The sequence below is a fragment of the Syngnathus floridae genome, chromosome 3, assembly GCF_059516105.1.
Source record: "Syngnathus floridae isolate MCC-2025c chromosome 3, RoL_Sflo_1.0, whole genome shotgun sequence".
NCBI classification, from domain to species: domain Eukaryota; kingdom Metazoa; phylum Chordata; class Actinopteri; order Syngnathiformes; family Syngnathidae; genus Syngnathus; species Syngnathus floridae.
Genome location: NC_142415.1, coordinates 18571346 through 18591758, shown reverse-complemented (window position 1 = coordinate 18591758; position 20413 = coordinate 18571346). Strand labels below are relative to the sequence as shown.

Sequence of the window (20413 nt, the reverse complement as noted above, 5' to 3'; positions counted from 1 at the left end):
CAATCGATCAGGAGATCGCGATCATCGCACTTTGACTCAAAGAAATAATGAAACGCTAAGTGAAGCCATTTTGTTAATCGCAGCTCTGTGTGACATAACCATTCTTATACTGGTAAATATAAATACTTCTAAATTTGAATGTAATGAAACATCATTAAAAGTCCTACTATTTACCTAAAAACCATGCTAATTCTAGTAAATCTTAATTAATTGACCATTTTTGTGGTGATCTATGACATCATCATGTCGTTAAAAAAAGTGCATGTGTGTGGGGAGGGAGCGGCACATAAATATTCTCCTTTGTGGAGCTGTAGGCCACATTAACACCTGCTTTTCAGGCCCGGAGGCAAAGGTTTTATTTTTTTATATAAAGCCATGCATTAATTCATGGACTTCATTAATGCAAATGGAAGGCGGTGCATGAAAAGTCACGCATATTTGAATTGATGCGCAATGTTGGCTTTAAATCTTATTTTTGTGATCAATAATCTGATTGGGCAACCTCGTGTGTCACTTATGCACCTGCTGTTGTGAGGCGCACACAAGTCCTCCGCGTGACCTACTTCACATTGACACGGCGCAGCTAAAATCCATAAATTAAGGAAATTAACTGATGGGGCCCCGAGCCACTTTGTAAGCTATTTAAATCTTTAAATTTACAACATCCCTGCATAGGCCCGCCGCATGTAATTGAACTAACTCCAGGCTTGTTTCCTTTTAATGAGAAAAAAAAAAATTCCCCCCCCCCCCCCCCGTCCCACCTTCCTCCAGTTTGTACCTCTGGAAGCAACAAATCTGTGCCGGCGGGGTGAGGGATGAGGGGGCTTTCTGGGGCGCACTGGGGTCTAATTACCAAGATTTGGCCCGCTTCAAGGAGAACTGCATTCCCACACTGCCACCGGTCCTGCTGTCAAACATTGCCAATGTTATCACTCTATTACCTCTTGGAAAACTTGTGCCAAAAAAGTGCCAGACCATGAAGATGGATGGAAATTCCATATTTGCCATATTGCCAACGCTCTCCTCCAAAAGTATTGGGACAGTGAGGCCAAGTTTTTTTTTTTTTTTGCTCTAGCCTGAAATGACAAAAAGGGGACTATGAGAGCTGAGGTTAACAATTCAAATTTTATTTTCCCCCTGCGAAGGTTACATCTTGACACCGCCACATATTGTTTGATAATAATAACAATTAAGCGTGCTGATCGTTGTGATCAAAAGTTAATATACGTGATGTAGTACTAACTTTTTCCACTGGCTGGAGCCAAATATCAAGAAACGACCCCGCATCTCTCTTTGGATGCTGGTAGTAGTCGCGAGTAATTACTGGGCTCAATGCTGCATCAATTATTCACACTTATTTACCCGCAAATAAACAAACATGCGAATAAATAAATAATGCAGCACCTTGATTGACTCCAAACTTTTTTTTTGAGGGAGGGGGGGGGGACTTCACGCATGATTCACTTCCATTGTGTCACACATATGCAAAAATAACAATAATCAGCTTGTGAATCCCATTTTGCAAAAGTCTGGAGGCTGTCTGCTTTCATTTTGAGCATCAGTGAGGAGTGTGTGTGTGCAAGTGCATGCGTGTGTATGTGTGTGTGTTGTGGCCAGATATCTCCATCTAAGCCCCTGCGCTATAATTGAAATGGCGCATTTGGCTGCGGGCGGACTGTGAGGGCTGCTTTCTGCTGCGGCGTGCATGCACGTCCGTGGACGTCATTTGATTTGAATGGCCTGAGGGGTGTGTGCGTGCGTGTGCGTGTGCGTGTGTCCCTTTGCAACAACAACCACATCATCATCATCACCATCATCCACTCCAGACATTGAGGCGGAGAGCCGGAGAAGGAAGAGGAGGAATTCTCGGATGCTCTGTGCTGACTTTATCAACAAGTTCTTATCGTTTTTTTTTTATTAGAGCACAGGAGAAATGGCTGACTGGCTCTCTTTGAACTTTGGAGATGGAGCTAAGCGCCTTTAAGCTCCAAGTCGCCTCTGGGACTATTAGTGCAATCAGTTTTCCCTCTTTTTTGTTGTTTAAACTTTGAGCAAAGGCGAATTTATGCTCTCTCTTTGTTGTTGTTGATTTTTATTCTTATTATTTTCTCTCCAAAGCCTGGGAAAGCGCGGACACGTGCACGCGCGCACAAACATATAGGATAACTTCCTATCTGTGCGGGCGTAATTTTTTTGAGTCGAAGAGGGGAGGAGGTGAAGAGAAAGAGAGAGGAGAGGAGGAGGAGGGGGGGGGGTTATATCACGCTTTTCTTTGCCTGAGAAAATTGCCTTGGCGAGAGAGAGGAGTTGAGCTAATTGTAGCCTAATCCCTCGCCCAGAGGCGCTCGGGCAGCCCGGAGCCACATTCTTCTCCTTCGTCCTCATCGTCATCATCCCTTTCTCCCTCTTGTCTTTTTCTTCGGGATTCTTCTTCTTCTTCTCCCAATAAACGACAGGAAGACTTTAATTGAAAGGAGGAGGAGGTGGACTAAGACGAAGGGGGAAGGAAGGAAGCAAGCTCATCTCATCGATGTTCAAGGTAAGCAAGGACGCCTCGTGTGTGCGCGTCTTTCTTTCTGGCTGGCTTCGGACGCTCGCTTGACAAGCAGGGTCGAGGCAGCGTCACACTTTTGCATTCTTACGTGCGCGATTTCCCCGCAAGATTTGTGCTTTTCCTGCCTTCTCTCCTAACTGGAGCGATAAGCAAATATTTGAGCTTTTTTTTTTTTTTTTTTGGTGTCTTTTCACCCACCGGACTCCCATCTGGATTCGCTGCCTACCATGTTCGAAACGGTAAATGCGACGTTTGTTTTCTCCCACATTAGAATCGTTTTTTTAAAACCGGCGTCAGACCGGCTGGGAAATTATACTGTAGTAATAGTAATAAGACGCCATATTGAGCATTTCTATCTTTGTGCATGCTGCACCGAGTGAGTGTGGTGAAATGCGCTTTAATGAAAGATGTTTTAAGGCAGGGGTTCCCCCCCTAAAGTTGGGGACTCCAACTCGCTACGTCATGCCCTTTGCCCATAAATTGCCTTCTCGCTTATTTCCAACAATCATTTTGCCATGCCATCCCTCCAAATTGCCCAATTTTGTCTCGCGAGCCTCAGGTTTGCTTTAAGGGAACAGAGTTGAATACAAATCGGAATTCACATATTTTCATGCAAAGGCTGCTACAGTAGTTTGTTGATCTTTACTAAGAGAGCTTTGGTGTTGTGGAACCCCCTCACCACCCCCCGACTTCTCAAGTCTCCCTTTCCCGGGATTTGGAACGTAATCCCATCCTCGTGTAATCGTATTAGAGCAACATGATACTCTAAGTGAGGCGGGCACCACCCTGGGAATTAAAAAAAAAAAAAAAAGACAGAGATATTCACTTAAAGCTTTTTGAGATCATAAAACCCTCAAATTGTGCATCAATTGTGTTGTGTTGGGTCAAATGCAATCATCTCAGCGTGCTTGCTTTTTTTTTTTCTTTTAAATGTGCTTTCAAGTCTGCAACATGTCAGATATTATAAAGTGACCACAAACTGTGACCTTTTTTTACGCATGTTAAGACTTCACTTTGGTAGAACAACCCACTAATTTAAGTTTTGACACCCAACCTGAGGTCACGATCCGCTTACGTTGTAGCAAATTACACAAGACGGCACTTCCTTATAAATATTCTTATTGTTCTGTCCTTGTACTGTTTAATAGCAACATTTGATAAAATCACCATAATGAATCTTTATCTATTTTATAAAAATGACAGAAACTACTGGACATGTGGATGGATCATTATTTAGCTAGCAGTAGCGAGGCTAAAGAAGAAGTTCAAGTATTTATAAAGCCATGAGCGACCAAATCTGGACACCACATGTCTCGATGTGTTATGTTTTGCAGCCAATCAACAACGACAGATAATAATTGATAAGCTGTTAAATAGTTTTTGGCAGAGGGAAGTCCCCCAAGTTTTAAACAACAACATTGTTACATATCGGAATAATCATAATTCAATTGTATTTTGGTAGGTGGCAATGTGTTTTTTTTTTATGTAAAACATTTCTAACATTTTCCCAAACAAGCTGGTGAATGGACCGGAATAATAATTAGCACATAATTACATTTGTGAAAGGTATTTGTGTTAATTTGCCAAAAGCAGCTATTTATTTGAAGTGTTGCTTGCTTGCTGGTGGCATTAACTTGAACACCTCCTTTTAAGCAATCCCTTCTCGCTGTACCAAACATTTATTCCCCTTTCCGATATTGCTCTGATCACTTTTTTTTTTTGTGTGCAAGTGGAGGACCCCCGCCCCTCCCCTCCCCTTTTCACTCCCACACTGGTGTGTCTGGGTGCATCACATCTCCCCCATAATGCGACCTTTAATTAGAATATTGCAGCAGCAGTTTGTTTTATTCCCCTAGAGGCTGACACCTAGCATCCCTCCCTCCCTCTCTCTCGCTTGTCTATCTGTCTGTCTGTCTCTCTCTCTAATAAGCATCCTCCTCCTCCTATCCCCGCCCGCGGTGCTGAGCCAAAAGATGCAAACGTACTTAATTAGAGGCGCCGCGGTGTAGTAATACGGCGAGCGAGGGCGACGCGACCAGGCAGTCATGGAAATGATCTGATCAGGAAGGATATCTATCGTCTTGATATTTTTAAGGGCCACTGTAGGATCACTCTTTCTCCACTCATCTATGTATCTTCCTCCTCTTCCCCTTCCATCTCCTCCAATGGCTTTTTTGTACACTTGCTTCCAGGAGGGGCGAAGCATGTCGCGGCTCTCTCTGACCCGGTCTCCGGTCTCCCCCCTGGCCGCCCAGGGCATCCCTCTGCCGGCGCAGCTCACCAAAGCCAACGCGCCCGTGCACATCGACGTGGGCGGGCACATGTACACCAGCAGTCTGGCGACCCTCACCAAATACCCCGATTCCAGGTAAAGAACATTTTGATTGTCTTCACCTGTTGTCAAATTGGTATTTTTTCCTTTGTTTTAAATCCACTGTGCTTCGGCAAATAAGCTACTCCGTCATCGTCCAAAACACTTTGGTCAACTTTTGAGAGCAGTAACGTTCATGAATTATTTGCCCGCATTTTACATTGGATTGCAATCGTATCATAATCTCAATTTTTTTTTAGAGTGATCTAAGGCAGTCTTTTATAAAAACAGTGAAAAGGTTCATTCTTAAGCTCCTGCTGCCTCTAGCGTAGAAAGTTACAAGAGAGTTTTAGAGACTGATGTTTTTATCTGTAAAAATATGTTCTTGTGTGTAATATGTAGTGGAAAAAATATGACCTTCACAGTTTGTAAAAGAACCAGCATTGTATGTGGTCGATTTACAAATATAATACTCAATAGAGAGAGATATTAAGTGAATATCTTTGTTTGGATCAGACTGTCACACTTTCCAAAAAGTAAAATGCAGTGTTGTGTTGTGTCAGTTTGTCAACAACAAGAGAAAATGGACTGATGAAGTGAATTTATACTATTTTTCATATCACCATTATATTTGTAAATCCACTTCTGATTGGATTGTATTAAAATTCCACACATGAGATTTTCCCTCTTTACACATTTACTCCGAAATAAGGCTAAAATCTGAAATGCTACGTAGCTTTTTCTTCACACAGTCTTCAATGTCAGCCGTCATAATCCCATGCGAGCTAAGGTAAACACACACCGGGCGGCTTGTTAGAAAATGTGCCAAATTGGCTACAGGAAACAATCCGCCTAATCCCTTGATAATAAAAGACTTGATATGAGTGCAGTCAGCTGACAGGAAATCCCCAGACACCTCCTCATTTTTATGTTAAAGGCGCAAAATAAAAAGATCATCTCACATTCTGACTGACGATTGTTGTTGCCATTTAAGATGATCGTGAGATCTTGTACTTGTGCTTAACAAAAGAGCTTTTAAATATTTATTTAGGTGGAAAAACAGGTTAATGAAAGCTAATTTTTAATGTGTTCATTCAAAAAAAAAAGCTAATGTGTCATTTGATATCTAAAATTTATGGTACGATACTGGTTGAGTTGACCCCGCCTCTGAAAAATAAAAATCTCCGTACTATTAACGCCCATTGACAAGCATTTGGGTGACAAACATTAAAATATTTTTCAAAAATTAACTTTCAATGTACATTTTCCACAAAAATCAATTTATATCCGTATATATATTTGTACAATATAGTAAAGTCAAAATAACAGTAAATATGTCTTTACTAAATCACTTGTAGGCCAAAGTTATAAAACAAAGTGCTGTTAGGTGGCTGGTGTGCATAAAGTTTCTTTGTTACACTGCCTACTACTGGCCTGGCATGCATACTACACGCTTTTCAGTTTTTTCTACATGTCATCTCAACAACTTTTGCTCATTTATAGATAAAACTTTTCCTCATTTTTCTAGGTCATGCTTGTGTAAACAATCTCCTAAGCGTTGTGTTTGAATACGACACTTGCTTTCATCGGCAATGCGGAGACTTTTTTTTTTTTTTTTTGACGGGCAAGCAAGCAAACAGAAAACACACATATAGAGTCATGTCAGAGCATTGTGATGGTTACACGAGCGAGGGCCAAGATACGAGCGTGAGCGTTGCTTTGAGTGCTTCCTTTCTCTCTCTCTCTCTTCTTCACACACGTTCCTCTGCTCGCTCGGCCCGTCTCTTTCTGTTTCTTTCTCACCCGGGATCACGCACACACACATACGCTCACTGTTGTCTCTCGCTTTTCCCAGCCTCCTCAGAGCACACTTGGCCTCAGGGCCCTGCTTTCCGCCGGAGCCAGTGGAAGGCGCCCCCCCCTCTCTCCCGCCCCTCCCCTCCACCTTCCCTTGCCCCCCCCCCCTTATGTGAATTAGGATAATGGCTGACAGCAGAAAGCAAAACAATTACACTGTGGCGGGATCCCGCCAACGCCACGCCACGCACGTCCGGTCGTGGTCGGAGGCGGTCAGGGAGTGGCGAGAGAGTGTTTCGAGTTGATGGCGACTTTTAATAGATCGCTGGCTGAATAATGCAGTGTGCCAAGAGAAAGTTAGTCTAGTAACTAATGTGCGGCTATCCGTCTTCCTCAGCGCCAGGCCATATTAAGGGACAGTGGCCATGAAACATTGATGGCGAGTTCTCACTCGAACAGAAGCTGAGGGAATTAGGCGTAAATGCTCCGAACTGACAAGGAAGCTATTCGGAATGCGAAGAAAACAAACAGTCGTTTTATGTGATAGCCTTATTCTTGGAAGATTAAATAATCTTTTTACAAAGTTGTTATGCCAGTTGCAAAAACCAGGCCTAACAATTTTAAATGTCATATGCTGTTAACTGAGAATTTTTTTTTAACATCAAATACTTTTCAATTATTTCGACCTCAAAACTACATTTGGTGACTCATAACAGTAACTTATATTATTTTTCTGCTTTTTAATTAACATGGAACCGTGCTGCTTTACTGCTATTATGTTTTCTTCAGGGAAAAATATTTTTAAAAATAGCCCCAGGATTCCCCCCTATGTAAGGCCCCTCTTGGCTCAAATCTGATCTAAATAACAATGTGAATATGTTAAAATCCTGGCCCTTGAAATATCAGTAGGGAATAATTGGGCTTCTTTTCCCCCCTCCAGGGATCATCCTAGCGTGGTGACGTGTTTTTTGACTTTCAAGTCATTGTGATGCATACGAATGGACACTTATAAAGCATAATCGAAGGCTAAATCTAAAATCTAGACGTAAACATCGTGCTATCATTTTAGCAGCGCTAGCACAAGAACTTCGCATCCACACAACTCGGAAAGTTAGCATCAATTCTAGCGTCTTATTTGAAACTTGTCTGTTGTAGTATCAAGACTGACCTGTGAGAGGCAGCGTGACGTCACAGGGCATAATACAAAGAAGAAGAAAAAGTATTTGTATAAGTTAGGCTTACATGTTTTAATTTCCCAAGAGGGCATATTTTCATTGAGTTCAACGCACTTTTTCCTTACGAGCATCAAACTACCTGTTAAACAGAAAAGGCCAAAAACACGAGAAGGCCGGCAGAGACAGAAAGCGAGCGAGCGTGAAAGAGTGAGTGAAGTGAGTGAGCAGGGGAGGAAGGGGAGGAGGAGAAAGAAGGCGGGTGGTGGTGGGCTGCAAAGAAAAAGAAAAACAGGCAGCATTTTAATTGCTTTTTAAAAAAGTGGAGATGAAAAACAGAGTTAGCCCGCAGGCGTATGGTGAAATTCTAGCTGGAAGAATTGCAAGACCATATGAGAAAGGAACACCCGAGGCCAAACAGGGAGATGAGTATTGGTTTTTTATAAAGCATTTTGCATCGATTTCCAGAGAGAAAAGCGAGCGAGGGATGGAGACGGAAGAAAGAAAGGAGAGGAGAAAGAAAGGAAGGAAGGAAGCAGGGAGAGAAGGAGTCATCTTTTGCTTCCGCACACTATCAAAGAGAAGAAGGGCAATCGTTGGGGTCACTTGACACGTGACGCTTTTTTAGCATTTCAGTCAGAAGAGTTTACGCGCCATGTTCCTTAGATGTTTCCAAACCGGCGTAAGGGTCAACCCAATTATCTTTTGTCCCCCAATTGCTAAGCTACAATGAAAGAGCTGATTGCGTTCAAAAACAAAATGAACACCACAAAGCTTAGCTGACAGTTGTTTTGCTCCGAAAAGGATAGAAAGTGCCAATTGTCTTGCCAGTACGCACAATTGTACTAAAATAAAGCACATTTAGTGTGGCAATAACAAGATGAAGCATTAGGAAAAACAGCAGCCCCGAGCCCAACATGAGAAGTGGTTTTAATTATTGAGGGAAAGCGCATGTTAAATATTCACAAAAATTAAATGGAGTGGCACTCAGTAGGGAACACCTCCATACTTTACGCTTGAATTGTGTCCTTAAGATGAATACAAAATAAAATGTCATTATATCTCAATATATACAAAAATCACAATATACCTGATGGAGGTAATTATTTAAAAAAAAAAAAACATTTTACATTCTGCACAACCTTCTAAATAGGAAGTACCTATAATATTAATTAGCACATCACTAACAGCTTTATATGAAACTCTCCATCAAAACTTTCATCCAGAACATAATGTCAACATTTCCATTTCCCGCTTCAGTTTCATTTGCCGCCGAGTAACAGGTGGAATCAAGGCGCCAAAATGCCGCATTCACGCCATTAATTTTTCTAAGTACATGCGGCGAGTGTGCAATCTGTCCACAGTGGGACACTTCAAACGAGTCTACAGCGAAGGGACGCTGCCTTGAGCTCCTTGTTTAAAAAAAAAAAAAAAAAGCATTCCAGGCTGGCAGCTAATAAAATTGAAAAATAAATGGAGGGTAATTGTTTCATGCATCCGAGTGGAGTAAGGCTCATTTCATTAAGTGTGTGGTTTTTTTCGTGTGTCTCTCGTGTCAATTTGCAGAATTAGTCGCCTGTTCAACGGCACCGAGCCCATCGTGCTGGACAGCTTGAAGCAGCACTACTTCATAGATCGCGACGGCGAGATATTCCGCTACATCCTCAGCTTCCTCAGGACCAGCAAGTTGTTGCTTCCTGAAGATTTTAAGGTGAGTGTTGTCACCACGCCCAGAAAATCAAAGGCATCAATGTCGGCATTCAAAAAAAAGGAAAATGTATTATTAAATTTTTTGGTAGTGTTTGCTTAAAGACAAAAACACTCAAGGCCGACTTGTTTCGCCGGAAACGAAACGACTCCTTGCATTTCCTTTAAAACATGTTTAGCACTTTAGCCATATGTCAATTTTTTGCTAGTCCTTACATGAAGCTAGTTTCGTTTCCTTTTTTGATTGTTTTTACAGGTAAAGTTCGACACAAGACATTTGACAAAAATACAAAAATGGATAATCTTAGACACTAACTCAGTATATTATTGATTTTACCCGCTTTTTGCTATTTGCGGCAGTGCATGGAACAAGTTAGCCGCTAGCTTATCAGAGCTTTTTCCGCTATTCGTCATGAATTTAGCAACCCCCCCTTTGTTTCATTTGCATGTTGCACAATTTGAACATTTTCTATTAACAAGGACAGTTAACTAAATTGTGTCAAATAAAAACTGTTCCTTTTCAGTAACTACCAGATGCCTTACAAAAACATTCTTATTAATGTTAGCCGGGAAAATGTTTTTGTAGCAAGTTCCCAGCTAATTTCTCAGAAGCTACTTTTTCCATGATGCTAGCTTGCTGTCAAGAAAAAAAATCATTTGTTTACTAATGAGATTGCGCGCTTGCAAAGACAAATAATACAGAAAGCTTAATCCGCCGGTAAAACAAATCTAATTTAAATGAAATTGACGGCAACTTCAGCCAGTTAGCCAAAATATGTATGACTCAACATCGCCATTCAAGGCTCTGTTCCGATGTTTATTTCATCCAAGGCTGCTTCCTGTTGAAAGATTATTGCGCGATATTGTTTATTCTTCTTCTCATCACTGTAATCCACTTTAACTTAAATGACCTTTCCACACGGACTCCTTGTTCATCATTCCGAGGGAACGCGGCGACCGAGCCCTCGGAGCCTGGGGGGTGGTTCTTGGGGGGGGGCACAGGGAGTCTGAACCAGATCCAAGCCTCAAAGAACAGAACATGACATGAAAGCCGCACACGTTTTGGCAAACGACGATCTGACTCAGTAGCGATTAGTTTTCCGCTTTTTTTATTCATGCTTTGCCTTCGCCTTCTGTGAAATCTTGACAGTCCAATCAGGCGACCGCGCTGGAGGAGAATGTGTCCGACTTCATTGTTTCCACTCATTACAATCCCCTCGCATAAGCTTCTGTTGATCTGCATACCTTTCAATTTGCGTGAAGCCTCAGCAAAAGGCTGGATGAGCAAGAAAAAAAAAATGCAAATCGTGCAAGGCAAAATTGAGCATGTCCTTATCTGAACACAATCAGGCTTGCCGTCGCCCCAGGCTTGGGTCTGTTCTGCTGCTGGCAGACGCAGCCTTGTGTGTTTTGTTAAATCAATGTGAAAGTCTGAGCAGAATAACAAAAAGAAAGACTTCGGCCGACGTTGCCGGAACAAAAAAATATTCGCTATTAATAACCAGCCTTGTTATTCAACGCGCAATTAATCCCACAGGAGTTAGCTCGATGAATCAACGATACTTAGACACAATTCCATTATTTGTACTTTTATCATGTGGAAGTCATGCATTCGTATTTTAAATGTTTCATTTCACTTTGGATATTTTGCAAGTCACCGTGCTACTGGCCTAATTTTTGCGCTAAAACGTTTCCACACACTTGCATCATAATAATTGTCATATGTTATGACATAGTGTCAAAAGCATAAGCGTAGTCGGTGGAAGGGTAATTCGGATTTTCAGCCGTAACCAAACGATTAACAAAAGTGGGGGTAAAAAAACAGCGAGATTTGTTTTGCTGTTTGACTACACGTGTCAAAATGCCGATTCACGATTACGTACGATGTTCAAATCCGCTTCTGTGTCTAATAATTTGCTCGAGACAAGCGGCCACTCTATCTGTCCTCCTCCGAGAGACTATTTTTATCATCTTCCTCTTCTTCCTCCCTCTGAGATGTCGCCTTGCCGCCGGCCAATCAGGTCGGCCATTATTCTGAAGCTCAAAAAGGGCTGTCTGTCCGACTTTTTTTTTTCGGGAATGAAGTTGTCTGGTAGGGCTCGCGGCGGCCCGCCCGGACGGACGAAGCCGCTGCCGGCCGCCGTCTTTTTCTCCTCATCCTCACGTTGGCGCTGCAGATGATTCTGTTGTTTTGTGCTGGAATGGGGATGACTAAAGTGCCTCGCAGATAGAGCCCCCGTTAAAAACACATCCATCCACTGGCTTCAGAGCTGGGACAGATGAGGCACTTTGAAACGGAGAGCTGCCTAAAGGGGAAGCGTCTTAGTGCAGCTTTTTGGCAGTTGCGGGAAGACAATCACTTGATTTGGGATTTTTGTGCCATTTACTGGTCTTATACGAAGATATTATCAAGAAGTATCAGGGCCATACTGAACAGAAGTATATACGTGTTACATTTTATCGAGAAAACAATTACGAGAAAAGTGCCATATTTTTTGGGGGGGAAAATAATAATGAAAAATATTTTTAACCCAAAAAAATTTCAGGAATGAGATGTCTATATTTATTTTTAGATATATTTACATTTTTTTGTTGATCATATTGTTTGGGGGAAAAAAGTTGTAGTATTACGAGAATTAAATTTTTATAGTAACATGAAAAGCTAGCTAGATAACTAGCTAGATAGCTAGCTCACGAGATAGCTAGCTAGCTACCAGTGTCGCAACATGAACGTCCGTCAGTGGTTGACTTTAAAAAGAGCGAATGAAGCTGTCAGTCTCAGTCCCGGCTAATCCGAAAACATACGTATTAATTACTAATTGTTTAGCAGCAGGATCTTGGTTTAACCTAATTAAAATCTGCTCATAATAGGATTTCAACCTCATTAACATACATTGGGCATACATTAAAACATCCCCCCTCGCCCCCTCCCGTCTGATGACTGCCCTCACTCACATCGCCTCCTCCACACCTTCCATCTGCTTTCGACGCAAAAAACCTTACGCATCCCTTCTCTTCTCGTTGAATGATGGCGCCATCTGCTCGAGTGGGAAATTAGAGGCAAATGCGCAGGGGCAAAGCGCCCCTGGCGAGCGATACCCGCCGGGGGAATGGAGGAAGGCAATCTGCTGCAAAACTTGTCTCCATGCGTGATGCACCGTGATGGCCTTGATGGAGTTTGAAACATGCTAAAGGCTAAAAGGATAACGCGCATGAGAGATGCCACCTGCTTATTGCTATGTTTTGGTTGGACATTTTGACTTGAATATTATCTAATGTTTCTTATATTGATGTTTCTTGATGTTTTAGAGTAACAAAAAATATTGGCCGGAAACAATGGTTGTCCAAAAATATTTTTTGGTAAAATTTACATTTCAGATAGAAGTGGAAGAATTCTTACAAAATTTTTACTTAGCGATAGTCACAAGGTCACCTCAGGTAAAAGGGCAACCGAATACGGAGAGCTTCATTTATTTTATTGGCTGCTGACATATCAAGGTTGCAGCAAACTTTATGGAAGTATTTTCAGGAATATATTCATGACATTGTGCAAGTGTACCTAATGAAGTGGCCTGACTTGTTTCGCCGCCGCCGCCTCCGCAGGACTTCCAGCTGCTGTACGAGGAGGCACGCTACTACCAGCTGACGCCCATGATCAAGGAGCTTGAGCGCTGGAAGCAAGAACGCGAGCAGCGGCGCATGGCGCAGCCCTGCGACTGCCTGGTGGTGCGCGTCGCGCCCGACCTGGGTGAGCGAATCACTCTGAGCGGCGAGAAAGTCCTCATCGAGGAGATTTTCCCGGAGACGGGAGACGTTATGTGCAACTCAGTCAATGCCGGGTGGAACCAGGACCCCACCCACGTCATCCGCTTCCCCTTCAACGGCTACTGCAGGCTCAACTCTGTTCAGGTAATGTTTCTCCTCAGTAAATTACGTTCAGTTAACTCATTTAGTGCCATTGACGGTTATAGACGTCAGAGATATTGGCAGTTAAGTTTCACCCCCCCTCCAAAACTTACAGCTTTCGTTACCATGACAACTCAAAGCTAAGTACACTTCCTTGAGACTAGAATCTAAAAAAAAAAAAAATCAAGTCCAAACAAGACAGTATGAACCAATCATTGAATTTTCACTCGTGCAAGCAGCACTTCATGGCCGAGCCACTGAATCGTACCCTCAATTAATATTTGCAGATTTGTCCATGTGGCACATGGTCAAGTTCAAGAGTGTTAGCACCTATGCTACAGGATTCCAGCATAAATAGAGAATCTGCAAAATACTTGGATTCAAAACATTTTGCAAAAGCAATTCCAAGAATACGACTGGAGTTAGTCAGGCCACAGTCCCCGTCCGTGAAATCCATTTCAGTGTACTCACAGTAGCAAGTTTGGGTGGGGAGGGAGTCATTTTCCAGTTGTGTTGCCCGCAGAGCAAAATATCAGCCTCACACCACAGGCTCCATGCAACACACTCACACATACACCCACACGCACACACACAAGGCTCCTTTGGGCGCCTCCAGCACCCAAAGAGAGCCTCTCCCAGGCAACACTCTGACACCTCCACCTCCCCTTCCCACCTCGCTCACTCCACCACCTCCAGGGAAGGAGAACGAGCGGGACAAAGCACGCGTGGACTGCGGCCATGTTTCCTCCGGAAAAAAAAAAAAAACAGCAAAAGGCTGAAGGAGGAAGAGGGGGGTTGGTTGGTGCAGGGGAGGAATGATATGCATAATTTACACTTTACTCCTTTTTAAGACAGAGCTCCTTTTTTAAAATAAAAAAAAGGCTCCAATATAACAACGCCCAAGGCCATTGAAATACACGTATTGCATTTTTTAATACCATACTTACAATTTCTCAAACAGCCTCAACCGGTTTATACTTCTTTTATAGATTTTTAAATGACTTGCAATATAATTAATTGGGGGCATCAACTAACACAACATTTCCCCACTCTGTTTACCAGCCAGCGTGATTACGGGATGGCGGCGGCGCAATGGCGCTTTGAAAAGGGCTTGTAGCTTTGTAGATGCGGCGAGCGAGGATAAAATTCCCGTTAAAAAGTCGGATTACGTTGATGCGTTTTATTACCTGCATCAGGTGGTAGTGAGCTGTGTGCCTAATATATATATATATATATATATATATATATATATATATTTTTTTTTTTTTCTTTTAAATTCAGCTCTCAAGTATGTAGTTTAATATTATTTTATTTATTCTTATTTTTTAAACAACACTTGAATGTAAACATTTTTTGCTGATTCCACATTTAGGTTCCATTTTTGTTCCACTGGCAAATAAACATACAGTAAGGCCAAGTCACGGCTTTGGCCTCAAGGAGTCAAAGATATACAGTAGGTTTCAGTGTAAGGGGAGATCTTTCCAAACATTGTTCCCACGGGCTATGAGAAGGTTAGCCAAGTAATCCCGGTCTTAGCCGGCAGACAATATGTTTGTCATCTGATTACAGTGCCGGACCCCCCACCCAGGGCAAGGCACGCAACCGCGCCCTGCCCACAGGGGAGGGGGGGTGCTGTCTGGAACAAAGTGTTTCTGGTGTCTTGACAGGAAAGATGGCAAGTTCAGGGAGAATGGAGATCCAAACATCTGGCTAAGGAATTAGTGGTTTGGGAAATTGTGGTGTTTCTTTGATGCAGGTCATAATTGCAGTAGAGAGACGGTAAAGCGTTTGGATTCGATCACCTCATGAGGTTCGTCCCACCAACGCAGTTATTTTTACAAATGTGGTACCGTTTAACACATTTTACAATTTTCTTCAAAACGACACTTTTTGACTTCATCAAATAATATCCTGACTGTATTCTCGTAGAATATAAAACTTTTTTTTTCTCCTAGCGTCATGACTTTTTAAAAAATCTCCCAACATGATGTTTTTGTAAACGGATGTAATACCGAAAATTCTCCTTATTGGAGTGAAGAGCTGCGCCTTTGGCTCGTGATTCTCCGTCAAGTCATGAGCGGAATTTCGACGGAATAATGCAAACCACCTGCACTCTGATGTCGTTCCAGTGTGGGAGGAAAACATAGAACAGCAAAGGCGCTTAACGGAGGAAAAACATTCAGGCAGACTTACACACACACACACACACACACACACACACACACACACAAAATGGCCCATCCATCACAGTGATGAAGCGCTCACATCAGAGCACAGCCAATCCGTCCTTCATCAATCTGACAGTTGCGGCGAAGGCGCCCTTGTCCCCTCCCCTGCCACCGCCCCGACCAACGCAACTTGCCGCAACACCCTTTGACATGTCACACTACACACACTACAAGTCCATCAATCTGAAATAGCGCTCAGACAAATCCTCACACCAACACACATGAAAAATTGCTTCTTGATCTATCTATCTATCTATCTATCTATCTATCTATCTATCTATCTATCTATCTATCTATCTATCTATCTATCTAGGTAGCTAGCTAGCTACACATGCAGACGGTGTGTGGACATGCCCTTCTTGAACCCTATCTATCTATCTATCTATCTATCTATCTATCTATCTATCTATCTATCTATCTATCTATCTATCTATCTATCTATCTATCTATCTATCATTGAGCTAGCTAGCTAGCTAATGATCTATCTACCTACCTACCTACCTACCTACCTACCTACCTACCTACCTACCTACCTACCTACCTACCTACCTACCTACCTATCTATCTATCTATCCAGGTAGCTAGCTAGCTACACATGCAGACGGTGTGTGGACATGCCCTTCTTGAACCCTGCAAAGTATTTTTCACCGGAGGGCAAGCTGGAGGGCAGGGTGATGGTTGGGTTGCAGCTGCATTCCCGTCTTGGCCAACACACCTAAATAACTTCAAGTTTACAGCTACTCTGTAATGTGCTTCAACACTGAGCAATTGATGAAAAATTTTCCGGTATGCCATTGGGCCATGGACAAGCGTCCGTCATCGTCAATCCGTCATTATTCCTAATGTATCGACCGTACTTTGTCTGAAACGGGTGATGTCAGTGACGGATGGACAGACGGACTATTCCGTTGGTGGGACGGAACGCCCAGCTCTGTAAGACGTCAAGTGTGATAAATCCCTGGCAACAAGGTTTCAATCAACCCTCTGCCCAGACGTGCGTGTGTACTCTGTTGGCCATCAATTTTACATGGCGTTCTGTTTTCCAATCTTTGATTGCTACGTTAGAAATACACATATCCAACGCTGAGAGGTTAGAAGAGCTTAGTATTCCTCGTTCCCACGGCGACCCTGAGTTTGAGTGACACCTCAGCGAGGTGGCTTCGGGGCGGGTGGCTGGGAATAAGTGGTTGATGTGTAGAAATCACTGAGGACGAAAAGCAGGCGAGACGTTCAAGCCTTTATGAACTTTGCTACGTTTGAAAAACTGGAGTGGAAGTGGAACCAATGAGAAGCCACGTTACGGCAAAACTAAATCGCTTCAAATATAACGTAGAAACTTCCAGGGATGTAATCCCGCCTTGTGCTGACCCGTTACCCCAAAAAAGCACTTTGACGAGGAGAACCGACATATGAGCTCTTGGAGCCAATCAGGGATGAATGTTTAAACTTCATCCTCCCGTGGCACGGATGCGCCGCTTTGAAAAGCAGAATATCCTCAAGTGTTGGGATGTATAACATCCTCAAGTCTTGCCACGGATTTGCTCTCAAACTTCCCACACTATCTTCATTGATCGGGCCCTAAGACGAGCGAGAGTCCCTCATGTGTGAAAAGGGTGACGCGCGGAGGGAGAAGAAATGCAATGTGATGCAACCATGAAAGAAGCCAATGTAATATCATTTCCATAATCGTTTGCCTGTCATGGATTTAGAAAATACATAAAATGGTGGCAGGTCTCTTCATTAGCCATCGCTACCATCAACTGTCCGCTGTCCCTTTTGTTTCGCAACACTTGACAAATATGTTTGTTCGGTTTTTATCTGTTTCTGGTTTTTATTTCATATTAAAGCAGTAAAAGTAGTTGCAAAAGGTGAACCACAATTGAATGTCTCTTCTCTGAGTTGACTTTAGGGGGTTTCTTTTGTTGCCGTGACAACCCAACACCCTAAAATGGCGGACATGTTGGGTTAACACTGATCAACGTATTTCGGAAAGTCTGCCAGATATTTTTCCAAGATAATTTACAACCTATCTAGATCAGTCCAAACATGATCTGAAGGTCATTAAGGCGGGCGTCTCAATTCACGAAGTAAGGCTGACCGACATCACGCCGCTTGCACTATTCATGACACCGGCCGGCGCCCGATTGGCCGGGCGCAGCGAGGCCATGAGCTCAAAGGGTTGCGTAGAGTGCGAGGCGAGGTGCGTCGGTGGGGCGAACGCGGTGAGGTGATTACTGAAGCTCCTAATTTGAGTAATGAGGAGGTCGGGGTGAGACGAGTAAGCCGCCGTTGGGGGTGGGCGGTTGGGCACGTGTCGGGAATAAGGATGCGTGGAACTTCCCGCTTCGACTGCTAGTTTGAGCCAACGTGAAACGCAGACGGCATCGAATGAATGAAAATGAATGCACTGGCAAGGAACCAAAAGTGATGTCACTCATTAGGCCACGCCCCCTTTGCTATCTTTTTCTTTACTAAAACACAATCAAATGGATTTAGGAGGGCTGTCTTGAATGAATCCGTAAAAGCTGTTATTGACTGTCTTGGTTGCGCACGCAGGTCCTGGAGCGTCTCTTCCAGAAAGGCTTCAGCGTGGCGGCGTCCTGCGGCGGCGGCGTGGACTCGTCGCAGTTCAGCGAGTACGTGTTGTGCCGCGAGGACCGGCGGTGTCTCTCCATCAACACGCCCATCAGGATAAAACAGGAACCTCTGGACTAGAGCTACGGGGACGGACGGGACCGCCTGGGAAAAAGTCCCCCTCCGCAGACCTTCATCCACGAAGGCCCAGGCTAACAGAGGCTCGTCTAACCCTCTGTGGGGAATGTAGACGCAAATTTAAAAAAAAAAAAAAGGGTTGGAATTCCGGCCAAAGAGCAAACAAACGCGAGCAGCTTACTTGAACTATTAGGACCACCGGAGCCACCGCCACACATCTTTTTGGGAGTTTTTTTTTTTTTTTTTTAATCGGAAGAGGACGGACACCATCCCAGTCTTCGTCTCCTTTCTCCAATATGAAGGACGGACACTATTCGAGCTTGTTGGAAGGGAGCAGCTGCCAGTGGATTCCGGATAGGGTTGCTTTTTTGGTTCTTTTGAGTTTTGACACGCAAATGTTTTCGTTCAACATATCTCCAGAAGACTTTAAGTCGCAGTTTTGATGAATGTGGGGAAAAAAAAGGCGCCAATAGTTTACCAGTATGTCTCATCAAACAAGAGGTGTACTCTAAATGTTTTTGTTTTTTTGCACTTAATCACTGCCCATGTTGTCATCCAGACATGTCCACATATACATAGGGATTTTTTTGGGTCCTATACTAGTAGTATTTTTATTTTTTCCTACCAAAATCCAACCAATTGCTTAAAAAAAATTACTTTTTTGCACCGACAAAAATACGTAATCATCGAATGAAAAGCATGAATGCTTCCATTTTTTTTTTAATTTTAAGTAAAAAAACAAAAACAAAGAGGAAATATATACATAAATCGAATAAAATATCAGTTAAAAAACAATTCAAAAATGTTAATATGAAATTAATTAATTTCCTAAACTAAAAAAAAGAAAACTACCTGTGTTAGTGTGGACAACTGAGCATTGCCTCGTCAAGTCATTTTAAACTACATTGCAGGTACCAAAGCTAACAGGGTGCGTATTTTATTGATTGTACAAAGATTTTTTTTTTCAACAGCGTGTTAAAAAATAAAATCCAAAAGGGTGTGCGCAATGCTGGCTCTAATGCTCTTTTGTCCCCCTGGCGGGTCTCTCGCTGCTTAAACGACTGACAGCCACCAACTTTCCGTCTTGTTGAATTTTTTTTTTTCTTTTCGGTGCTCTCCACAAAGAAGCGGTCGTGGGCGGGCCGTGTTTTCTCTCCATCAAAGCGCGGGGCCTGTGTGTCATGTTCCACATGCTCTTTGTTGCTTTTCACACACACTGATGGGAAGGATTGGATGTTTGTGGATGCTTTTTTTTTTTTGTGTGGGCCACCCACAGTCCCAACCAAGCAGTACTGGCTCTTCTCCACACGGGGCACTCTTACAATGGAAGCACACTTTTCACCGGGACTATGGAGCTCAGCGTGTTGGGCTCTGGCGCCAGTGGAAATGAAGACTCCAAAAAGATTCCTTTGGGAATGACTTTTTCCAGGGTTCAATTTTAAGGATGCTGTTTTCCTCTCCGTGGGGTGTTATTTATTTGTTTTGGCAGCAATAAAAGCACCTACTCGCACCCCTTGGAATAGTTAGAACCACATGAAGTCATGGGCCAGTGCTTGGCAGACCCAATTATTCGGATTCATGTTTTTACTATTGAAAAAATAAGGACAAAAAAAGAATTCCAAGCATCACATTGTGTACATACAGACTGAAGCGTTTTAAAGGCTGTAATAATAATATTAATACTTATGATAATAATGTATATTATTTAAAGTGTTTAAAAACAATTAGACTGTGGTATTCAAGGGCATGTGTTCATTTTGCAGTGTCTTCATTTAACTTTTCTGGTATATTTGCGATAATAAAAGGATGTACTGTATTGCTGAGTGTGTCTTCTTCATTTGCGCCTTCCATACTTACAAAATTAATTTTAAGCGAAAATCTGTCAATACAAATTTATCATGGTTCTTAAAATTTGTTGCAAATGTTTACATTATGTAAATAGTCGTAGTGGCCCCTATTTTTTTATTTTAAATATATGCTACGGTCCGGTAAAAATCGAAAGTGGGCCACAAATTGACCCCTGAAC

The 20413-nt window shown here is 42.8% G+C and overlaps 1 protein-coding gene across 4 annotated transcripts; it reads left to right on the top strand.

Annotated features, from left to right (window-relative positions):
- Positions 1-2237: 2237 nt before the first annotated feature.
- Positions 2238-20203, top strand: kctd15b (potassium channel tetramerization domain containing 15b). 4 transcript variants are annotated; one of them, XM_088370801.1, is made up of 5 exons: positions 2238-2539; positions 4747-4922; positions 9401-9545; positions 13145-13450; positions 18232-20203. In XM_088370801.1, the coding sequence occupies exons 1-5, from the start codon at positions 2531-2533 to the stop codon at positions 18388-18390; spliced, it is 795 nt and encodes a 264-aa protein (XP_088226927.1). In that variant the 5' UTR covers positions 2238-2530; the 3' UTR covers positions 18391-20203. The 4 variants fall into 4 exon arrangements, with proteins under 4 accessions (XP_088226927.1, XP_088226926.1, XP_088226928.1 ...); XM_088370800.1 differs by lacking the exon at positions 2238-2539 and adding an exon at positions 2549-2793; XM_088370802.1 differs by lacking the exon at positions 2238-2539 and adding an exon at positions 4425-4656.
- Positions 20204-20413: the final 210 nt, after the last annotated feature.